General features: G+C 39.3%; 2 protein-coding genes across 2 annotated transcripts in view; one reads left to right on the forward strand and one right to left on the reverse strand.

Moving 5' to 3' along the window:
* Nucleotides 1–15,217, forward strand: part of FBXL13 (F-box and leucine rich repeat protein 13) — a 38,766-nt gene extending 23,549 nt beyond the window's left edge. The window contains 6 exon segments of the mRNA XM_054203265.1: nucleotides 4,514–4,648; nucleotides 7,931–8,066; nucleotides 8,069–8,093; nucleotides 15,070–15,095; nucleotides 15,098–15,153; nucleotides 15,155–15,217. Coding sequence (XP_054059240.1) covers nucleotides 4,514–4,648; nucleotides 7,931–8,066; nucleotides 8,069–8,093; nucleotides 15,070–15,095; nucleotides 15,098–15,153; nucleotides 15,155–15,217 — 441 coding nt within the window.
* A 1,192-nt stretch (nucleotides 15,218–16,409) lies between these two features.
* FAM185A (family with sequence similarity 185 member A) overlaps nucleotides 16,410–19,021 on the reverse strand; it is a 48,219-nt gene continuing 45,607 nt past the window's right edge. Inside the window, exon 8 of the mRNA XM_054202308.1 lies at nucleotides 16,410–18,172. Within this exon, the coding sequence (XP_054058283.1) occupies nucleotides 18,057–18,172 (116 nt within the window). The 3' untranslated portion in view covers nucleotides 16,410–18,056. The remainder of the gene's footprint in view (nucleotides 18,173–19,021) is intronic.

The following is a 19,021-nucleotide window of genomic DNA, read 5'->3' on the forward strand; positions in this document are numbered from 1 at the left end:
ATTTCCCAGGGTCAATAATCTTTATAAAGTAATCGGACAGGAAATCAGTTAATTTGTAGAAAGGCAACTTAAAAATTGAACTTGCCACAAAAGCAGTTATTTGCATTGATAGTAAGTTATGAAGTTACACAGTGAGAAAATATTTTCTCCTTTGAATAATCAGCAATTATCATAGAAATATTAATACTAATACGGTATTTTCATTTCATTTTACAATGCTTATTTTTTTTCTATTTCTGATTTACTGACTCTTGCTTTTTTTAAATTAAAGTCAACAATGAGACTTGCCATCCAAATATTTATTAGACTTACACTATCATCACAGCAGTAACTACATACTAAATTCTGATTTATTAATACTCATTGTCTTGTTTTGGTAAAATCAGTTATTTGGTGTTACTGTAATTCTTTTTATGGGTAAAGCATTGCACTGGAAGCTGGAAAAGATTCAGCGAGGGTAATAGGGACGATCAGAGGTATGGTACGATCTCCATAAAAGGAACAGATAAGTAAGCAAGGAACCTGCGGTCTGGAAAGGAGATGGCTGAGGGAATACGACAGAGATCTGTCACAAGTGGCATGGAAAGGGTGGATAGGGATCAACTTCTCGCTGTTCCCTTCCATACATTATCTAGTGGGCATGAACAAAGAAAAGGAGATGTTTCCAAAATGTATAGTTAAGCTGTGAAATTCCTTATCACAGGTTGCTTGAAGTTTAACTAAATCCTCATGGAGATTTGACAGACAACAGCTTTGTTTTTCAGAGCAATATAAGAAAGAAACACTAGTTGATAACTTTACAGTAAAAAAAAGAACCATCCATCTTGTTAGGACGGAGAGAGGATTTGCATCCAAATAAGAGCACTTTTTTCTGTAGCTGAGAATTGTTCCTAACAATTATAGCAGAAACACTTAAATCATTTTTTTTAATGATAAAAACTTCATGCCCATAAATACTTGCAGATCATAAGGCTGCAGGTACAGGCAATGCCATCACGTAATCCCAGTCTTCAGCTTCTACATTTTTTCCATTATAAAGCTCCAACATCCATCATTTTATAGCCATATAGCGTAAGAATGAGTCAGTTGTTGCTGCACCACAAGGGATACATCTGGATTGAATCTTGTTACCCAACATACACGTCAGGCCATTAGGATTCGCTTCTTTAGGGATAATTCTGACTCGCCTTTCATGAATGTTCTGTGTAAAGGTCCATGTTTTTAACCGAAACAATGACCAAGTATGTACATCTTGTGCACATCATGGGAAGTCGTGCAGTGCTAGTGCTGCTGCTTTCAGAGGGGAGTATTCACTTCTGCATTGCACTATGCTTATGGCTAAGAAACTATTTCAATTGTCTCACTACATGGAGTTCAAAAAAAGACTGAAAAAAGAAGTGTTTATGCTTTCTGTGTCTGCCATACGAATTTGAACTTTTTGAGGAAGAAAGCACAGCAGGGAGTACACGTAGGAGTTACAGAAGCCGTGTTGTCATGGATCTAGGGAGGGCAGGAGGAAAACGAAGGGGTAAGGAAGTAACTTGAAACGAAATGGCAGGTCCTTCTTTGTAAGTTGAATCTATGGATATTATGGAAAATTTTTAGAGAGTAACCCCACTGCATGCTGCACATCTTCGTTATCCTTTGATTATATGAAGAACGTTTAAATTATGTGAAAAGAAGATGTATATTAGGAGGGCTTTACTAGCACCATTAAGGTAAATTGCTGAAAGTTATAAAATGCCAAAAATAATGTTGACTGTACAGTGCTAATTCATTTACTCGTTCCCATGCATTATAACAGTATATAAATGCTTATGTGATCACCTACTTTATAAATAGGATCTTTGTTCATTCATAATTCAGATGATGCTCACTTAATGAGCAGCAATTTAGTATTTTATGTTTTCATTGGTGCTTGTGTGTGTCTTCAGGTCTTATTTACCCAGAATTAAAACTGTGCAAATAAGTTAGAAAATGGTGTTATTATTTCCTTCATATGGTATTCAATTCTTTGTAGTGTCTAAATGTTTTTCAAACATTTTTTACCTTCTCAACCTCTTCTGTTATTTTCTTTATAGGCATAGAACCAGGGATACAGAAATGAAGAGGGCAAACAAAGCTCTCTTTGATTTCCTTTGATTGATTGATTGCAAGTATAATTTTAGTGCTATTTGCAAAATAATGTAGGGGCAGACTTAAAGTTATGAGCAAATTCTGAGACTAACTTTGAAGGATATTTTAAATATGTATGCAGACAAACTATGCCAGTAAAAACAAGATAATCGTATCTCACAGGCACTGGAATCTTGGCTTCAGCCTGTGCTACATACCCTAGCTGAGAATGCAGTGATTAAGTCATCACATCTGAGGCCTAATTCTGAAGGGTGTGCAGTTTCTCCTACGCATGGCATAAAAAACATAAAAAAAACCCCACTGTGTTTAGAATGTTTCTGCGTTGCAGGTAACACCCGGTAAAGCTAAGACTGAAATAGGAATGTTACACAAGTCAATTTTTATAAATTCAGAATTGTCCACTCTAACTAGTCCTAAGTTAAAGCTTTCCCATCCTGCTATTTGTAAAATAAAACAAGGCCAAGAAGCACTGCCTTGCTGCAGCTATACTGATAGACAGAAAACATGAAGCTTGAGTGAGGATACAGACGAAAAGTTCTAAAGTTCCGACCTATGAAACAGATTTCAGACTTAATAAGCTGTTTCTTTACATCTGTTTATATAAGACTTACAAAAATCACGCACAATCACAAACTTCTGGGTAATCAAAGAGCTAACATTTCCCAGTGATCACCGTGTGTTAGTGCCTGAGTTCCTGTTTTACATGAGGAAAAATAGCTGTGAGTTAAAGGCAATAGTCTGATTACTATGGAGTTTTTTTCAGAATGATAAGTACTAGATAAGTATTTCCTTCTTTCCCCTGTAGAGGTAGAATTTCCATTCCAGTAAATGGCAAATTACGCTGGCCTTAGGCCAAGATAAGCAGGCCTGGAAGATGAGCTCAGTGACAAATTTAAGGCATCTCACCATCGTTTTAGGCTGGACATCACAGGAGAGGAGAGATTCTCACTGAAGCTAAAAGCTTTGCTTGAGCAGCAAAATGTGTGATGCTCACCTCATGGCACCATTAGATGAAGAAATACCATTTCAGGTTGATTCGTTCTTGAGTTAACAAATCTACAGGCTCTTCAAGAGAAGGTTTCTGCAAACACAAATTACAGTCTACCTTCTCTGTCTCTTTGGAAGCTTAGAAGCGAATATTTTCAGTTTTGAAAAAGATTCAGGCCAAAGGATAAACAAAGTTCCAGAGTGCAAAGGAGAAAATCTCTGTGGGCTTTCATAGGCGTCTCGTTGCAAAGAATAAATGTGCGTAGTATGCCAAAGTTGTAACTACCCATGAGAAACAAAGCTTTATGTGGGATTCTCTGATGCTATTTAAACTACACACTTTAAAGTGCATTTTGACAAACATTTTTGTTCATACAGCTGCCTGTCAGCGGTGCAACTATCAAATGTAAGATGAAAAATAAATGAACACATGGAGTTGATCAAATTGTCCCTTTGCAAGGAAGTGTAGAACTCATGTAGAAACTGGAATGTCTTAACAATAGCAGTAGTAATAACAATAGTAACAATAATACTGCCTTTACACCTTTTTATCACTTGCCATCTGCAGGTCACCAAAATGTTTTGTAAACAGCTCTTGCAATTTCATAATGTATGAAGTTATCTCCACTCCATTTTATAAGCTGGGAAATGTCACCGAACAGTTTGGTCTGTTATTTTCAAAAATGATCTGTTTTACAGGCCGTACGAAAAAGCTAACACACCTGAGTCACAAAGGTGCTGTAGTTGAAGTCAGTAGGATCTGCAGGTGCGTATTTGGTCTATAAATGAGGACAGAAATTGTAGTCAACAGGAATCACGGCAGGAATTACATGGCTCCTCAGCCACAGTTAACTGGCCTGAGCTCCACAGCGCAGATCAGAACCCTGAACTCCCAAGTGACACTCCTGCCATCCTTACCCAGTTCTTTCCAAGAAAATAATGTAATTTATACAGATACAGTTGTTTGTTCATTTTTGCAAAAAATAAGAAGAAAAGTTAATATGCACAAAAATGTGCGTTTCCGGAGAGTAGAAGAATAAATGTATTTGGGGCTGGCCCTTTAAGCACAAACCTTTAGGTTCTGGGTTGTGCTCAATTTAAAGAACCCAAATTCAACATATTTGAATGTGTAGTGAAACTTACCTGAATGTTAGTCTAATGAACACATAGTATAATATATAAGCAATGGAAGATAGCCTCTTAATGCATCTCTTCTTTTTCTATTGACATTCACAGCCAACGGCTGAATGACTTCACTCCTAATAAAGGGTACCTAGAAAACTGCAGCGCCTGAGGTGGATCAAAAGATTGCTGTAAATGTATCATAAATCGAGAAAAATAGAGCAGGCATGTCACCTAAGAATGATTGGTTTGTTTGTCGCTCTTTCAGGAGTTCTGCGAGGGCACAAAACACCTGGAACACTGCCACGTCTCTTCCTGCCCTCAGCTGACGGATGAAGCTGTGACAGCGATGGCATTTCACTGCCGCACACTCACATCTGTCAACAGAGCGGGTTGCCCAAAGGTATGTATAAGAAATGGGGCAGTAGTTCTGGGATTGCTTGTGCAAAGAAGTACTTCGGATTTCATTCAGAAATTTGACCTGCTGGCATCTGTGTCCTGTCACAATTCTGCAATGAACTCAACTAATTCAGAAATCAGAGTTTAACTGACTTTCTATGAGTTTTGAGTTCTGAGACTTGGCTCTTGAGAGTGTTTGGCATTCTTTGAATGGTTATAGTTACAACATAAAGGTGTCCATGCTGGATCAGGTAAAAGTTTGTCTCTCCAGGGGTTGATGTCTAGGGAAGGGTGAAGATGGAAGGGCCTTTAGTGATACTTCCTGCAAACACTCTCTCAGCTTCTGGTGTTTCGGGTGTTTCCAAAGGGTGGTGTCTTTGTTTTAATAACTCTTGGTATTTTCATTCATGGAAAAAGTTGTTGTAGTGTTGCTTCCATCACCATCAAGTGGGAATATATAAGTTCAGTACTACTTTTAGAAAAGTTAATGTTGAACTATCCTTTAAAATTTCATCGTATTCATTGGACCAGTTTCCCCGCTTTTTCCTGCTGTAGTGCTCATGTCCTGTTTCCTTCCACAATAAGTCCACAGCCATTGCTTGTCCCTGCCTTTCTCCCCTCCAACACCCATCTCCATCACCCTTGACTACCCTTTCAGCCCTCCACACACTCCTCACATCCTCTTATTCACTGCAGTGGCTGAACACCTTAGCCTCCTGGCCAACTAGTTTGAACTGACCTGGCCGACTAGTTAGCCAGCCCTAAATTATACACATTCTGATTGGTTTGTTAGCCTTCCAAAAGTTCCTAAGTTTCTCAGATTCTAGGCCAAAACCCACAGGCTGTCTCTCAGATCTGGCAGGCCAAGGAAGTTGCTCTGTGTCTTACAATAGCCCTTGCTTTATATCTTACAGATACCTACTGTCCAGCATGAATTATTATATACCTGTGTCTCCTGTATCCTTTGCTTTTAGATAGACATTAAGCTATTTGTCCATAATAACAGTGATAATCACAGCTGGCGTGGAGATCTTCCCAAAGCAGTTGAAGTTAGGTAGTTTTGCAAGCAGACCCCTATAAACCCCTATAAAATGGCAGTAGATACATTTAGGCTGGAAAATGGGAGAGTTTCTAATTATCAGAGCGGTGAATTGTAGAACAGCATCATGTGAGAGGAGACAGGGGCCAAGTATTAAGGAATGTTAGGATGGCTCTTGATAAAGGAATGAACTGGGTCATTTTCTGTAGTTTCTGCGAATGGGAACAAGAAGTAGACTTAGCGACCTAGTAATCCCCTTCCAATGCTTTGTTCCTAGATGGTATCTTTTCTTTAAACGGTTATAAAGCCAATCTGTTAACTGCTAATACCCTACTATTTTCAGAAAAGAACATCAAGACTCTTTCAAATAAACCTACACACAAGTTTACAAGTCTTTTTTTGACTTGAGTCCAGCTTGCAACTCCATAAAACGAGATGGGTACACCTGTGGTTGTTAAAACTAATGGGTCTTTCAAATACTTTGGCAATCTGGTGTAAATTGAGGGGATCCAGCTGCATAGTAAGGAAATATTTTCCACTCAGAGACAGTTTAAGAATGGTCAGGAGATTAAACTAAGAACGAACCTGTTCCAAAGGATATATATTAATATGTCTGACAGTCATGTCCTGCTATATTATATAAACAAAAAGAATTTAAACAAAAATCGTAGCAAGAAAACATGGAAAAAAATCAATATATAAATACACGTCCATTAAGAATGTTTTGACATGTGCTATGCAGGTTACTCTAAAATTAGAAGAACTTATCACTTTAATCATATCTACCAGGGCAAATTAATTGTCTTTGAACAAACTCCAGTGCTTCAGTGAAAGTGCAATGAGCCCCCCGTCACGTTTCTATACACCTAGGACAGGTCCAAGGCATTTTGCAAATGCTGATACTAAAATATTCAGCGGTGCAGTTCTGAGTCTTACCCGAGGAATTAGCCTGTTTCAAGACTAATTCTCATTTCATAGGAAAAAAATGAAGTTGCTGTGGGAAACATATCCTACACATGAGAAAATATAGCAAGAACTGAAAATAAATTTCTGGTGAAATGCATGAATCAGCTATTTCAGTAGCAAAGTTCTGAAGACACTGTTCGATGGACAATGAATTCTGTAACTCAATCCTCTAAAAGAAATAGGATTCAGTGTATGATGAATGTAGATTACTGAGTAATCTGATGTACCGATTACTGAGTTCAGTCAGCAACTTTGGTTTATTTCAATAGGAATATTACTGTATTTATTAATATTTGAATGTAGTTACTAATCTATCGCAGATCTAATATTGAGCATATAGCTAAATTTGGAATAAGCAAAGCACAGAATTACCTCTGTATTCCAGGAGGACCCTACCATGAGACAGTGGGCTAATTTTCTGTTCCACAACCCAAGGTCCCAGCTTCATCTTGCCTACTTGTCCCTTTTAGATTCTCATGAGATTGGCTCTTTAATGCACGTGAAACTCTCGTCTCTCTTGCCATCATCTCACCCTGCTGATTTTAATCAAGTGTCTTTTAAAGGTCTTTACCATGTCCCCTCTTGATTTTTGGTCCTGACTGAACAAGGTAATTAATGTACATAATTTATTCGTGACTGTTTCCACTGAAGTCAGTGGAGCAATTAAGTAGCTTGCACGACTGCTCATGCACCTTAACGACTGTCTCATGTGTTTCTTAAATGCAACTTGCAGCATTAATGGCAATGAATATCAGCTTAGAAAAATGGAATTGTGAGGTGAAACTAAGCAGTTCTACTTCAGAGCTAAAGAAAACCAACTGTATGTTAAAAAGGTCTTGGTGTGAGACACTCATTTGTAATAGAGAACTGAGAGATGCAAAATGGATATAACCAAACTCTAAGTGCAGCCTCATAGGTTAGCGAGAGCAGTGCAACAGCGGGTCAGGCTAAAGGCTTATATGTGCTACATGCAAAATTATGAGGTTGGGAAAGTTAAACCATTCTGATTAGGTGAAAAAAATCCCACAATATTTTAGACTGTGCTGGAATCACAATTAGCTATGACCCAATATGCTCCTGATATTTATGTGATACGTAATTTATGTTCCTGTAAAGCCTCTTGCAGAAATTCAGAATTCTGCTGTGCCAGAAATTTTACTTCCACAAAGTATTTTAAAACATAGTTTTCCCACAAATCAGACACTAAAACTGTGCTCTGTGTCTTTTTCTTTCGACTATTCAATAATCTAACTTCTGCATGTCTTGTTGCTTCATTTACAGATGACTGATACTTGTATCCCACACTTGGCTGCAGCCTGCCATTATTTCCACTTCTTGGATGTCTCGGGTTGCGTTCATCTTACTGACAAAGCACTGAAATATCTTTGGAAAGGTTGTAAGCAACTCCAGATTCTCAAGAACTATACTGTAGAAATACGACCAAGTAAGAGGATATTGCCTAATCTTAAATCAGAGGTGGCTGTAAAAGCAAAACCATGAGGTTGTTTGTTCATTGGCATCATGGCGCCATGCTAGGTGCCTGGCTTGAGCCATCTTGGTCCTTTATCTAGGGGGTGTCCACATTGCTGCCTCAAGATTCCTGTGGCCTGGTGTGGGTATCTCCATATTCTACTGTCAGCCAGAAGTGAAGGGAAATAGGGACCCCGTCTGTCTTTATGGCAGACAATGTCCTCTCAGGGAAGCTTCTGCAGACACAGGATCTCACCCAAGGGCACATGGGAACATGAAAAAGACACTGGGCCTAACGCTCTCAGCCATCGCACCATGTACTTGATCTCACCCCGAGGGTTTGTGGGAGCCTGTTCCCCAATGACTGCATGTCAGTATATGGCAGAAGCAGATTTTGACCATTGAAGTGGGCCCGTGCTTAAAATGCAGCATGGCTACAGCGAATGAGTCAAGGTCTCATAAGCGTAGTTCCATGAAGTACAAGTGAAACATACCTGTTACGTATCTACAATTGGAAAAAACAGGTCATCCAGCAGAAGGTAATCCAGCTTCCCTACTGGTGTAAATTGTCCCAGCCTCTTGATTCCCCACGGCATTTAAAAGCCAGTCAGTTCTGGTCAGGTTTAGACATGATTTTTCAGCTGTGAGTCTCCAAGATGCAGATCTAATGTCCGTCACCCTTCCATGGGCATTAAGAGCATCACAGACCAGGTGCCGTACTCCCAGAACTGCACAGTGGCCAGACACGCCAAAGGGACTGAAACTATTTGGCAAAGAACTAAAGTTTAAGCATGGCTGATATATCGGAGTATATAACTTAATCAAATTTTGTGATTTCAGTAAGAGTAAAAAATACATAATACTATATTATATAGAAAGTACCCACCCTAGGAGAGCTCTAACCCCACTCTGACAGGACCACTGTAGATGGCACGCTCTGTGCTAAATCATTCCAGGGTTTAATAGTCACTGTGGAGACCACAAGACCAATGCAGATGCTTAATAACTTCAAAGATATTTCCAGTGTGCTTCATGCTTTCCAAACCCTCCTTGGTTTATTTCCCTCTAGCTGTCTCACCGCAAACAATTCTGCTGTCATTACTTTTATTTTCTTTACTTCTCTCCGACTTGGTTTTCTTAATGTCAGCTCAGAACTTCCATCTTAAAGCCTCCACTTCTAATTACTTGTTAGATACAGAAAGCATTTTGAAAGATTGGTATGCAAGGGTACAAATTGAAAAAATTATTCTAAATGTTCTGCACTGTTCATTCTGAAAAAAGATGTTGCAAATACAATTAATTTCTTCATAACTTTCTGATTTAGAGTTTTTCTCATATTCAACCTCAAGGGGTTTTCTTTTATCCCTGGATTACTGTTGTTGACTTGCTTTTTCTGTGACTTCATATCTCTGTTCAGGGCTCTAAACAGCGTGTCATCCCTTTTGGGCTCTGGTTGCTTATACACCTTCCCGTAGAAGTGAGATGTAGTAGGAACAAACCTGTGGGTTCAGTTCCAATTTATGCCGGGTGAGCCATGATCAAAGAGCTGACCTGACTTCTCATAAAACTGTTTGCATTATCGTAGCCTTTGCAGGATGACCCTGGATTATGCCTCTGCCTCAGAGTCCCGTATGCTATGGGTTCTCCAAACGTCTTGATTAAACCCTTCTGACTCAGCCAAGGAATTTCCCAACCAGTTATTTTTACTGTAAAGAAAGCCCTGGAGAGTTATAGATCTTTACAAAACAAAAAGCAACCATGAGACACACATCTCCACCCAGTGTTATCTTTGCCCTTTTTGTGGTTTTTAGAACTAGGCAAACTTTGCCAATTTTACTTTCTTGAGCCTGGTTTTCTGGTATGTGACGGTGGATGATTCTTTTCTTTGCCAGCCTCAGTCTCTAACCCTTTGCACCGTGTGTTCAATGATAGGAAATTCTTAACCCGTGCCATTTGAGTCCGGGATAAAAACTATCAGGCGGGTCGATCATGTAGAACAATTCAGCACTGAAGATTTTTTGTTTGTTCCTTCCAACAGGTTTGAAGAGACTCCCTAGACCTAGACGGGCTGCAGAATAGACTGACCACATCAAGATGAGAGTGGCTTTTCAATGCAGACTCTAAATTTAGATGGAATGATATGCAGAAAATAAAGGAGTTTGCAGTTAGATTCAGATATATTCCACATCCTGTATCTGTCACACTTTGGAAAAAAAATAATAATTATTGTAGTTCAAGGCCAATATTGCGAAGGATGATAAAAACTATTTGTTTTCTGCCAATAACTGCATCAAAAGCACAGTAAAATACGGCAGTGATGCTACACTGTTAGTCATCTTGCAGCAGATTTTCAGTAATGACATCAAAAGCAATGACACTACTGTCACTTGTATGTCACGTCAGATTTTGATAGAACTATGTATTTCATTCACAACCTGTATGTTTTTAGTAACGAATAACAAGCAACGTATTGTCAGAAAACTGAACAACAGGGCTTCATTCTCTGTTTTCAGACTAACGCTTAGCACCTGACTTGGGTTCTTAGATTTTCACAGAATGCAGAGGAAAAGGCTGTTTTCACGTGTAATTTATGTTTTGCAGGTGTGAAACATACATTTCAGATGCATTTCCTTCCCTGTTCAAGGAGTCGGAAGAGGACATCTGTGTAAAAATCAGATTAATCTGGAGAATTAAACATGTTTGTGGCTTAGGTTCTAACTAAGCAATCGAAGAAATATGTTTTTAGTTTAAAGTTGCCCTACAAAATCTGTAAATCATATATACTTGGTTTTGCCAAAGGAATTCCCCATTATTTATTATTAAAAGCTAACCAGTCCTAGCAGACATCTCTTAATAGACTGAGCCTTGCAAACACTGAGGCATATCTCTTGTGTTGTGTCACATTCTTTTTCAAAGTTTTATTTTTACTGTTTCGTTAGATTAAAATAGAAAACATATGGAGCCACAAAGTTCTTCAAGCTTCAGTCCAATGCAGCTTCATAGGAAACAGTTACGACCGTATAAATTGTCCATTCTTTCCAGTATCAGGTAGCATTTGAGATTATATTTGCCAACATACTAGCCTGGTTCCAGGTTTATTAAATGTTAGAAGAAGAAGATTCTATGGCCTGATATCCTGCTGCATATTTCTGTACCCAGGGGCTAACGACCTTTTAATTAATCCTGTTTCTAAATGCCATAAAGAATCGTGGATAACCTACCTGTAGGAGTATACCATACTGGTACAATTTCTTTCTTCTACTAGAGGAACAGAAAGCTAATTATTTTTTTACAATGTGGTTTCAGTAGGAAAAGGTTGTATTGGTCATGATTCACTTAGGACTAAGCCTAGAAGAAATAACACACCGGCATCTTCAGAGATACACTTCTCTCCCCTGGAAAACATTCTCCTTAAGCTTGAAAACACAGATACCGTTTGAAGTCAGCTGCAGTGCTGGGAAAGGTGTGGCTCCAGTAACATTTCTGGGTGCAAAATGAGGGAGGGAATCTGCCATTGCCTTGAGAAGCCCTCGCCAGGCAGCTTTGTGCTCTCACCAAACTGCATCGCGTCTGTAACAGCTTGGTCCTACCAAAAGCTGTTCTTTGAGAGCAAAATTAAATGCTTCCGTCTTTTTCTCTGCACTAATATGAAACTAGTTACAATTCTTCTAAACTCATGACTACTCTATTAACAAGTGACTCATCAACAAATACTATTGCAATTTTTGTGTTTTAAATGGAAATTATATCAGGTCTTCATAGCTGCAATACATTTGACATTTAGAGAACGTTCTGATTTTTGTTTGTTTTTGTTGGTAGTTGTTGCTGTTGTGTTTTCTGGTGGTTGTTGTTAGTTAGAAAGGAGATTGCAAGAAGTCTGTTTTCTTGAAAAAGCAGAATTTCTTAGATATTATCCAAATATTCACGCCTCAAGGCAGGAAGGATCTGGGAGTCCAACACACTTGTAATCGTAAATGAAGACAGCCTACGTATGATTTGGTAAAGGACTAAGAATAATTACTCTTAAGTTCTCTCTTGAAGAAGCAACAAAAATACCATAGCTCTGTCTTCTCACTGACTGTAACACGCTCTTCCAAAGGGACACGGAGGCTCCTGCAGTGCCACGCTCCAGCCATCGTCTGCGCTTGAGGTGGATGCCATAAAAAGACACAACTACTGCAGCTGACATAGACCTCAGAATACTTCAGATTTTATGTAGTCTTATCACTTTTTCTAACCTGGAGCACGCTTGCAGGATTCTCTCTGCTTTTCCCCTTCCCATCTGCTGCCTGCCTCCACTTCCCTCTTCTCTTTAATTTCTCCTTCATTTGCACTATAAACAGTTCTCCCATGTTTAAATTTTTCTTTTCCATTACTTGCTACTCTTGATTGTTTTTTGTAACCTCATGTCAAAAAGTCTTTTTCAAAAGCTCTGCTTTTTATTATGATGCACCCAGTCAAACATTCCTGAATTTTGGAATGGCTCAGGATTCAGACTGTGATGCAGAACTGTATTTCCCAGCTACCCCCCTCTTAGTAAAAGGGATTGAAACTTTGGGCAAGGATTCAATTATATATTCCAGTGCTGCTCAAGCCACGTGTTTGGGCCAGTACTTTTTGTCTGACTTACACCAACAGATATTTGCTTTGCCAAAGATGTAATTATTTGCTGAAATGCGTTTATTCATCAACGTGCTTAAGACACTGTACAAATAAATAAGCAGACTCTATCATAGTACAGTATATCTTAAATAAATGACTTCTTTTGCCATGTGTTGATGATTAATGAATGGCTGTTTCTGGCAAACTAATCAACTGTAGCTCCAGGCATGGGACAGCCTAAGTTTCCAAAAAAATAGTAACAGCTCCCCTTATACATCCTTCAGACAGTCGCCATACATTGCAGTTTCCATGAAAAACAGGAATTTGGACTTGGATGAGTTGATTTTTATTTTATAGCTTAGAGCTTATAGCTCATATAAATTGTGCACACATTCCTCAATGGTGCAGGCCTCCCTAATATAAAAACAGATACAGCCTTGTCTTCGTGTGGTTCCTACACTGTGTCAGTGTTAGATTTTTTAAAAAAGTCTCCCACAGCGGTTGAAAAGGAGCCCTCCTTGCTTCACTAATTTTGTCCCTTTTGCACCCCTCCTCGCTTCCCCTTTCCTGCTGTGGCGGTGCAGGCGTTACAGCTGTGCATCTCTGCCTCTTTTGTAACCATCTTCAGCGTTTTCACTTTGAAAAAAAAAATCAACCCCATAGTAGCATTACTGGCAAATAACAGACCACTTTAATTTGGCTATTTTTTTTTTAGTATTGCCTAGATGCCATATATTATATCGTTCCAGAGCTTAGGGAATTGGCCAGCAGGGAGAAAGGCTACCTTGCTGCGGCTGCGACACAGCAGATCTCCTGTGGGTTGAATCTCCTGAAGAGGACAGGAGATGTCGAGAGCTGGCTCTTCCCCAAGGAGCACATGAGCAGGCTCAGCCCAGGGGAGCTCTCTGGAGCGGAAGATCCAGCCGTGGGGGGAGGCCGGGGGCTCTGTGCAGCCAGAGCGGGCTGGCAGCCAAGTCGCAGGAGTGATGGAAAGAAAGAGACGTTCAAAAGACTGAAAGTGGCGCATTGAGTTTCTTCAGCTCGGGAAGGCAATGAAAGCTGCTGGCCTGATACTGCCTGGAAAGGAGGGAGAGGAGAGAGTTGCTCTTCAACCTCCTTTTAGGGTGTCTCACTCAGCATGCCTGATTTTCTCTTATTTCTCTGTCATTTTGATCTAGTTCATTGGTTTTGTGTTTTAATACTGCAAAGGGGCAGTGGACACAAAATGCCGAGGGAGATCAGAGGGGTCATGGGTGTTTTTGGACACCGTGAGCCATTCTCTTCTGGTTCAGCTATCACAGAAGCTGCAAAACACAGGCTTGGGGCGAGTTTGGGGCCAGTGCAGGTAACGGTAAGGCTCTGCGACGCTGCCTATTGCATATTCAATTCAGTTTCAGAAACAACACACTTTATAAAGAGGTGGGTGACAGAAGACAACTACAAGTGGGGAAGTCAGCCAAAAAGAAAGCAGAAGGTGTACCAGGAAAAGGTAAAAATACTTGGAGGTGCCCCAGAGACTGTTCAAAGAAAAAGGTAGAGCTAGGGACCCGCACAGTTACTACAGCCTTCCTATTAGCTATGGAAAACCACTCTGGAGACACTGTGATAGCTTTTCACGTAAGTGGTTTATTTATCTTGTTTGGTGTTATGTTTTCTTCACAACACAATGCTTTTATTCCAATGGCATCGTCCAAAGATCTGTGTTTTGGGCTCCCCAGTCCAGACAGACACTGACACATTAGGGCAAGTGCCAGTGAGGGCCACCAAGACCATGAGCACATGAGGTGGAAAGAGAGGCAGAGAGAACTGCGTTGGTCAGTCACAAGAAGAGAAGGCTGGGGCTGGATGAGACCTTACGGCTGTCTGTAACTCTGATCGGAGGATACAGAAGAGAAGACATTGGGCAGCTGTTCTCAAAGGTGCACTGACAGGACAAGTGGCACATGTAAAGTTCTGATTACATACAAGGAAACTATTTTTTAATCGGGAGGCTAGTCAAACACTTGAACAGGATCCCAGAGAGGCTGTGCAATCTTCATCCCTAGAGACAGTCAGAGCTCAGCTGGCAAAGCCATGACCCACCTGGTCTAGTTGGATCCATTTACAGCAGGATCAGGAATAAATGACCTCCAGAGGCCCCTTCCAACCTGATTTATTCCATGACTCTGTAACCTAACAAATTATTTTCTAGTTTCCACAGCATCTCTTATAACATTGATAGCTTTAGTTAGGACAAGGAACTCTTGCTCATTAAATTTAGCTTATAATTTTCTTTGCAGAAACAGCCCCTGCCAAAATTTTGTTTTACTCTTGTAATTTTATTTTTTTTTTTTTTACTCTTGTTGCAGACAAGATGTCTTGAAATACACAGCCAAGAACATAATGATGCTGACCCTCCTTCCTGGTTTGGTTATGGCCGGGATGGTAACATAGTCCCCTTCACCAAAAAACACACATCAGAGCCTGAATAAACAAATTCTTCAAAATGAAAGATGAAGAAATCATGCAATAACTTCCACAGTTCAAGGGTTTTTCACTAGAGCATGAAAAGAACACTGTATTAGTTTTCTTAAAACTAATCATACTTTAATAAGAGGTCGTTTGTTGAATTATTAAGGAAGCATTGCAAATCGTTCTCACAGGAGCGTGTATGCCTTCAAGCAAGAGAGCCGCACTGAAACAACATTGCTAACTTTCAGATGTTGATTCAAGCTGTCTTCATCTTTCAATAAGAGAAGTTTTTGCAGTCCCATGCAGAGTAAGCAATAAATAAATCTGCGTGTGTTTGGGGTTCTTGTTTGCCATGAAGGTCCTCTCCAGGACATAAACACTCTGACTCCCCACAGAACTTCACACTCGACGTGGCTGCTTCTCATCAAGCACAGTGTTCTCCAGCAATAAAGAAGAGGGAATAGGTAGTGACTACTGATTCCTTAATAAACAACTAGACACGCACATTTAAGCACAGTTCTCTACTTCTCAGCAGTCACTTGTGCATCCAGAGCCCCAGTTCTCATAAAAGCCTCTCAGGCTGCGTTGAAGCCTCTAAGCGAGCTGATGTTTACATTTGCAGATCTGGACTGTGGGCTGGCTGGCAGCTGACAGGGGCAGGAGAATCAAATGGAAAGGAACGCAGATGGGAAAAGTGTTAAAGGATAAATTTTCTCCAGTTACAAGAACATGTCTTCTCATCAAATGGACAAAAAAAAATATGGGATTTGCCATTCAAATCCTAATTACTGATAACCCACTGATCTTTCCTTGTCTAGAGGAAAATAAAAAGTTTCACCTCATTATAGCAGAACAAGACATTACTCATACGTCTTTAGGGAAACTCCCAAAGATTCATCTTTCTTCAGCTCATTCTTGACCTTTATGTTAAAGTTCTAGCTGGTCTCAACATTTATTAGCTTGGAAATAATATAATCAGAGTAGCTTTAGTGGTAGCACAGTTTTTCTGATGGCTTATTTAAACTTCTTTAAGCAAATAACTACCAATCCTAATGCTTAATTCCAGCTAGGTTCAGAATATGAATGCCTTAGCTTGCTTACATGGAAGAAATAACATGTTTTCTTACTTGCTCTGCCTTAAATTGCTGATGCAGCAGTCCCAAAAAGCACGGCCTTAATCACAGAGGCTGACAGGCATTGTTGTAGTCCGGGTGAATAACGGAACCATTAGATGGACTCAATTTTGTGAAATGTCTACTACGCTGTTTTTATTTTCAATGCAGTTATGAATTTAGAGGTGCTTCTTTCACTTTGTCTGCAGCAGTGCACAGAAATCATTAATTTCAAAAATTTTTTCAGGAAGTCTAACCATTACACATTTATTAATTTTCTATCTTTTAAAAGTAGCATAATAACAATAACTAATAACTAGTAATAATGTATTTCTTTCAGTAATAATATTAGCAATATTTTATATATTAGTGTTTATATTAAAAATACATACAATTTGCCATACACATCAGCGCCCACCTCATCCAAACAAACAGTACACACAACAGCAAACAGAACGTGGAGTTTTAACCACCCTGAATTATAGTAAAATTGCTGCCCTTGATTAGTGAAGCCCATTAGCCAGGGGCAATTATACCTCTTGGGGAATGCCATGGCAAAGAAGTTCATTTCGTAATGTACCATTATGTACATACACACAACTTAAAACCTGAGCCAACGCTCTGAATTCCTCTTTGCTGCTCTCCATCCACTCAGTTGGCAGGAATTCTAACGTTTCAGTTTTAAAACACGAATTTCAGTACCTCTTTTGTAAGGTGCCATATATACGTACGGAATGGCTTTTCAAAGCTCCATTTACTTTACTGTGTGTTTGTTATGGTAGCACAAAACCCTCCACAAAAATCCTGTATGTCCTTGTGCAGGGCACAGACATTTCCCTCACCTCTCTCCTCTGCCTTTCTGCCTCAGAGAGCTTGCTGTCCCATCATGCGAGGCTGACAGTAGGTCACTGGAAATATATCAAATAAAGAGATTACAGTGCTTATTTATTAGGCAAATGCTTCCATTCTTTGGCAGCTTTTACTTTAGGGAATGTTCACATGGACTCTTATCTGAAGTCCAGGTGGTAGAGGGTTCCTCCTTGAAATCAGCCAAATCCGTGGCATTTTTGAGTATTTATTTTAAAAGCTTTTCTTTGCAGACAAACAGTGGTAGACAGCGCTAGAGCTCTTATTTCTGTCCACAAACGAGTGGTTCAGGATGACATGGAGGAAGTTCTGTCACTTGATAGAAGTAGTTTAACACATACAGTACCCACTGGCAAGGCAGAATCTGCCTAGGGGTCAAACACCAGACACAAAGACCAAATAAGAACTACAGTTCTGAAAGCGGTTTTATCCTACCCCCAGTGCAAATAATTTGTTTGAAGAGAATTCTCTGCACTTTGCACAAACCAGTAGAATTCCCACAGTACTGAGACATTTAATTTAAAAATATAACATAGCTTGCAGAGCATGTCAACTTAGATGTAAGCTTTCATATTTTCAAATACCACACATTGAAAATGCTTTTTATTTTTAAATGATGGCTCCAAACTTTTGTTTGAAAGTTACCAGCTTTCAAACTGACAGGGTAAGTGGGTCAAGCTATACAAATTCTGAGTATGTAAGATCTTGTCATTTCTAAAAGGCACTAAAAGTAACCCAGACCTGTTAAGCACCAGCCACTGTCACGGGCAAATCTTGGGTTAAAACACCCTCATTTTTAATATTGTTTCTCTCTTATATTAAGAATATGCATCAACAAAGTTTCATAGTTTTACAGAATGTTCCTTCACAATTTCTTGATTTAATCTCTTCAGCCAATTTCACCTTTAAGAACTCTTCAGCTTGACAGACTGGATCCAGCTCTGGCTTTTAAGACACACTTTGCCATTTTCTGTGTCAGCCTTAATCCACTTGTCTGTTTCATTCTTTTGATTCATGTGACCTGGAAAAAAAAAAGAGTTCTCTTTAGTTTAATTTGACACACAGTAAACATATCATCTTCACATTGTCTTTTTTTTCAGGCTCCCTGGAAATACTTACAAGACTTATTTGGTAGAATTTATACATTTTTAACAGGGGCTTCTGACATTTCATTCTTGATACAGTTTTTTGCATGAATCTCATTTCCCATAATATGTTATTACAACAAAGTTATGGCTTTTATTATATAGTACTGTAGTTTTTATTAGGGGCTAGGAAATATGTCTACATTAGACATTAAACTAAGTAATTTGAAAATTTTTCATCTTTATTGTAAACACGGAAAAGATACATGGGGAAGACCTGATTGTCCAGATGACCAGACACGTTGCACTATTACTGCTTTCTTATGATAATGGGTTAAAAAAAAAACAACCCACCACCCTGAGATGTCTGTCGCCTTATATGTTTCACATAAATGTAGTATGTGCGGTCATGCTCTGAAAAGCTCACTGTACAACAAACAAACGAGAAAGTTCAACTTACCCTCATTTTACAATTAAGAAACCGATGCCAAGAGAGAATAAGCGACCTTCCAAATCTATACAGAAGATTTATGACCAAATTGGGAATTAAACTGGGATCTTTTAAGTCCCAAATCAGTGCCTTTATCACAAGATCAACCTTCACTTTGGTTTATCTTTACAAAATATCTTTTATTATTACTTTAGCGTTTGTGTGACTGAGTGAATTCTAAGTTTAGAACTAATTTGAGCCTGGAATAGCATGAGGGATGGCAGGGAAGCAGATTCTGAAGAAACTTTGCAAACATGCTCTGCTCTGACCTGTAACACAGCTGAAGTTAAATTTT

Source organism: Rissa tridactyla, chromosome 1, assembly GCF_028500815.1.
Source record: "Rissa tridactyla isolate bRisTri1 chromosome 1, bRisTri1.patW.cur.20221130, whole genome shotgun sequence".
Lineage (NCBI taxonomy): Eukaryota > Metazoa > Chordata > Aves > Charadriiformes > Laridae > Rissa > Rissa tridactyla.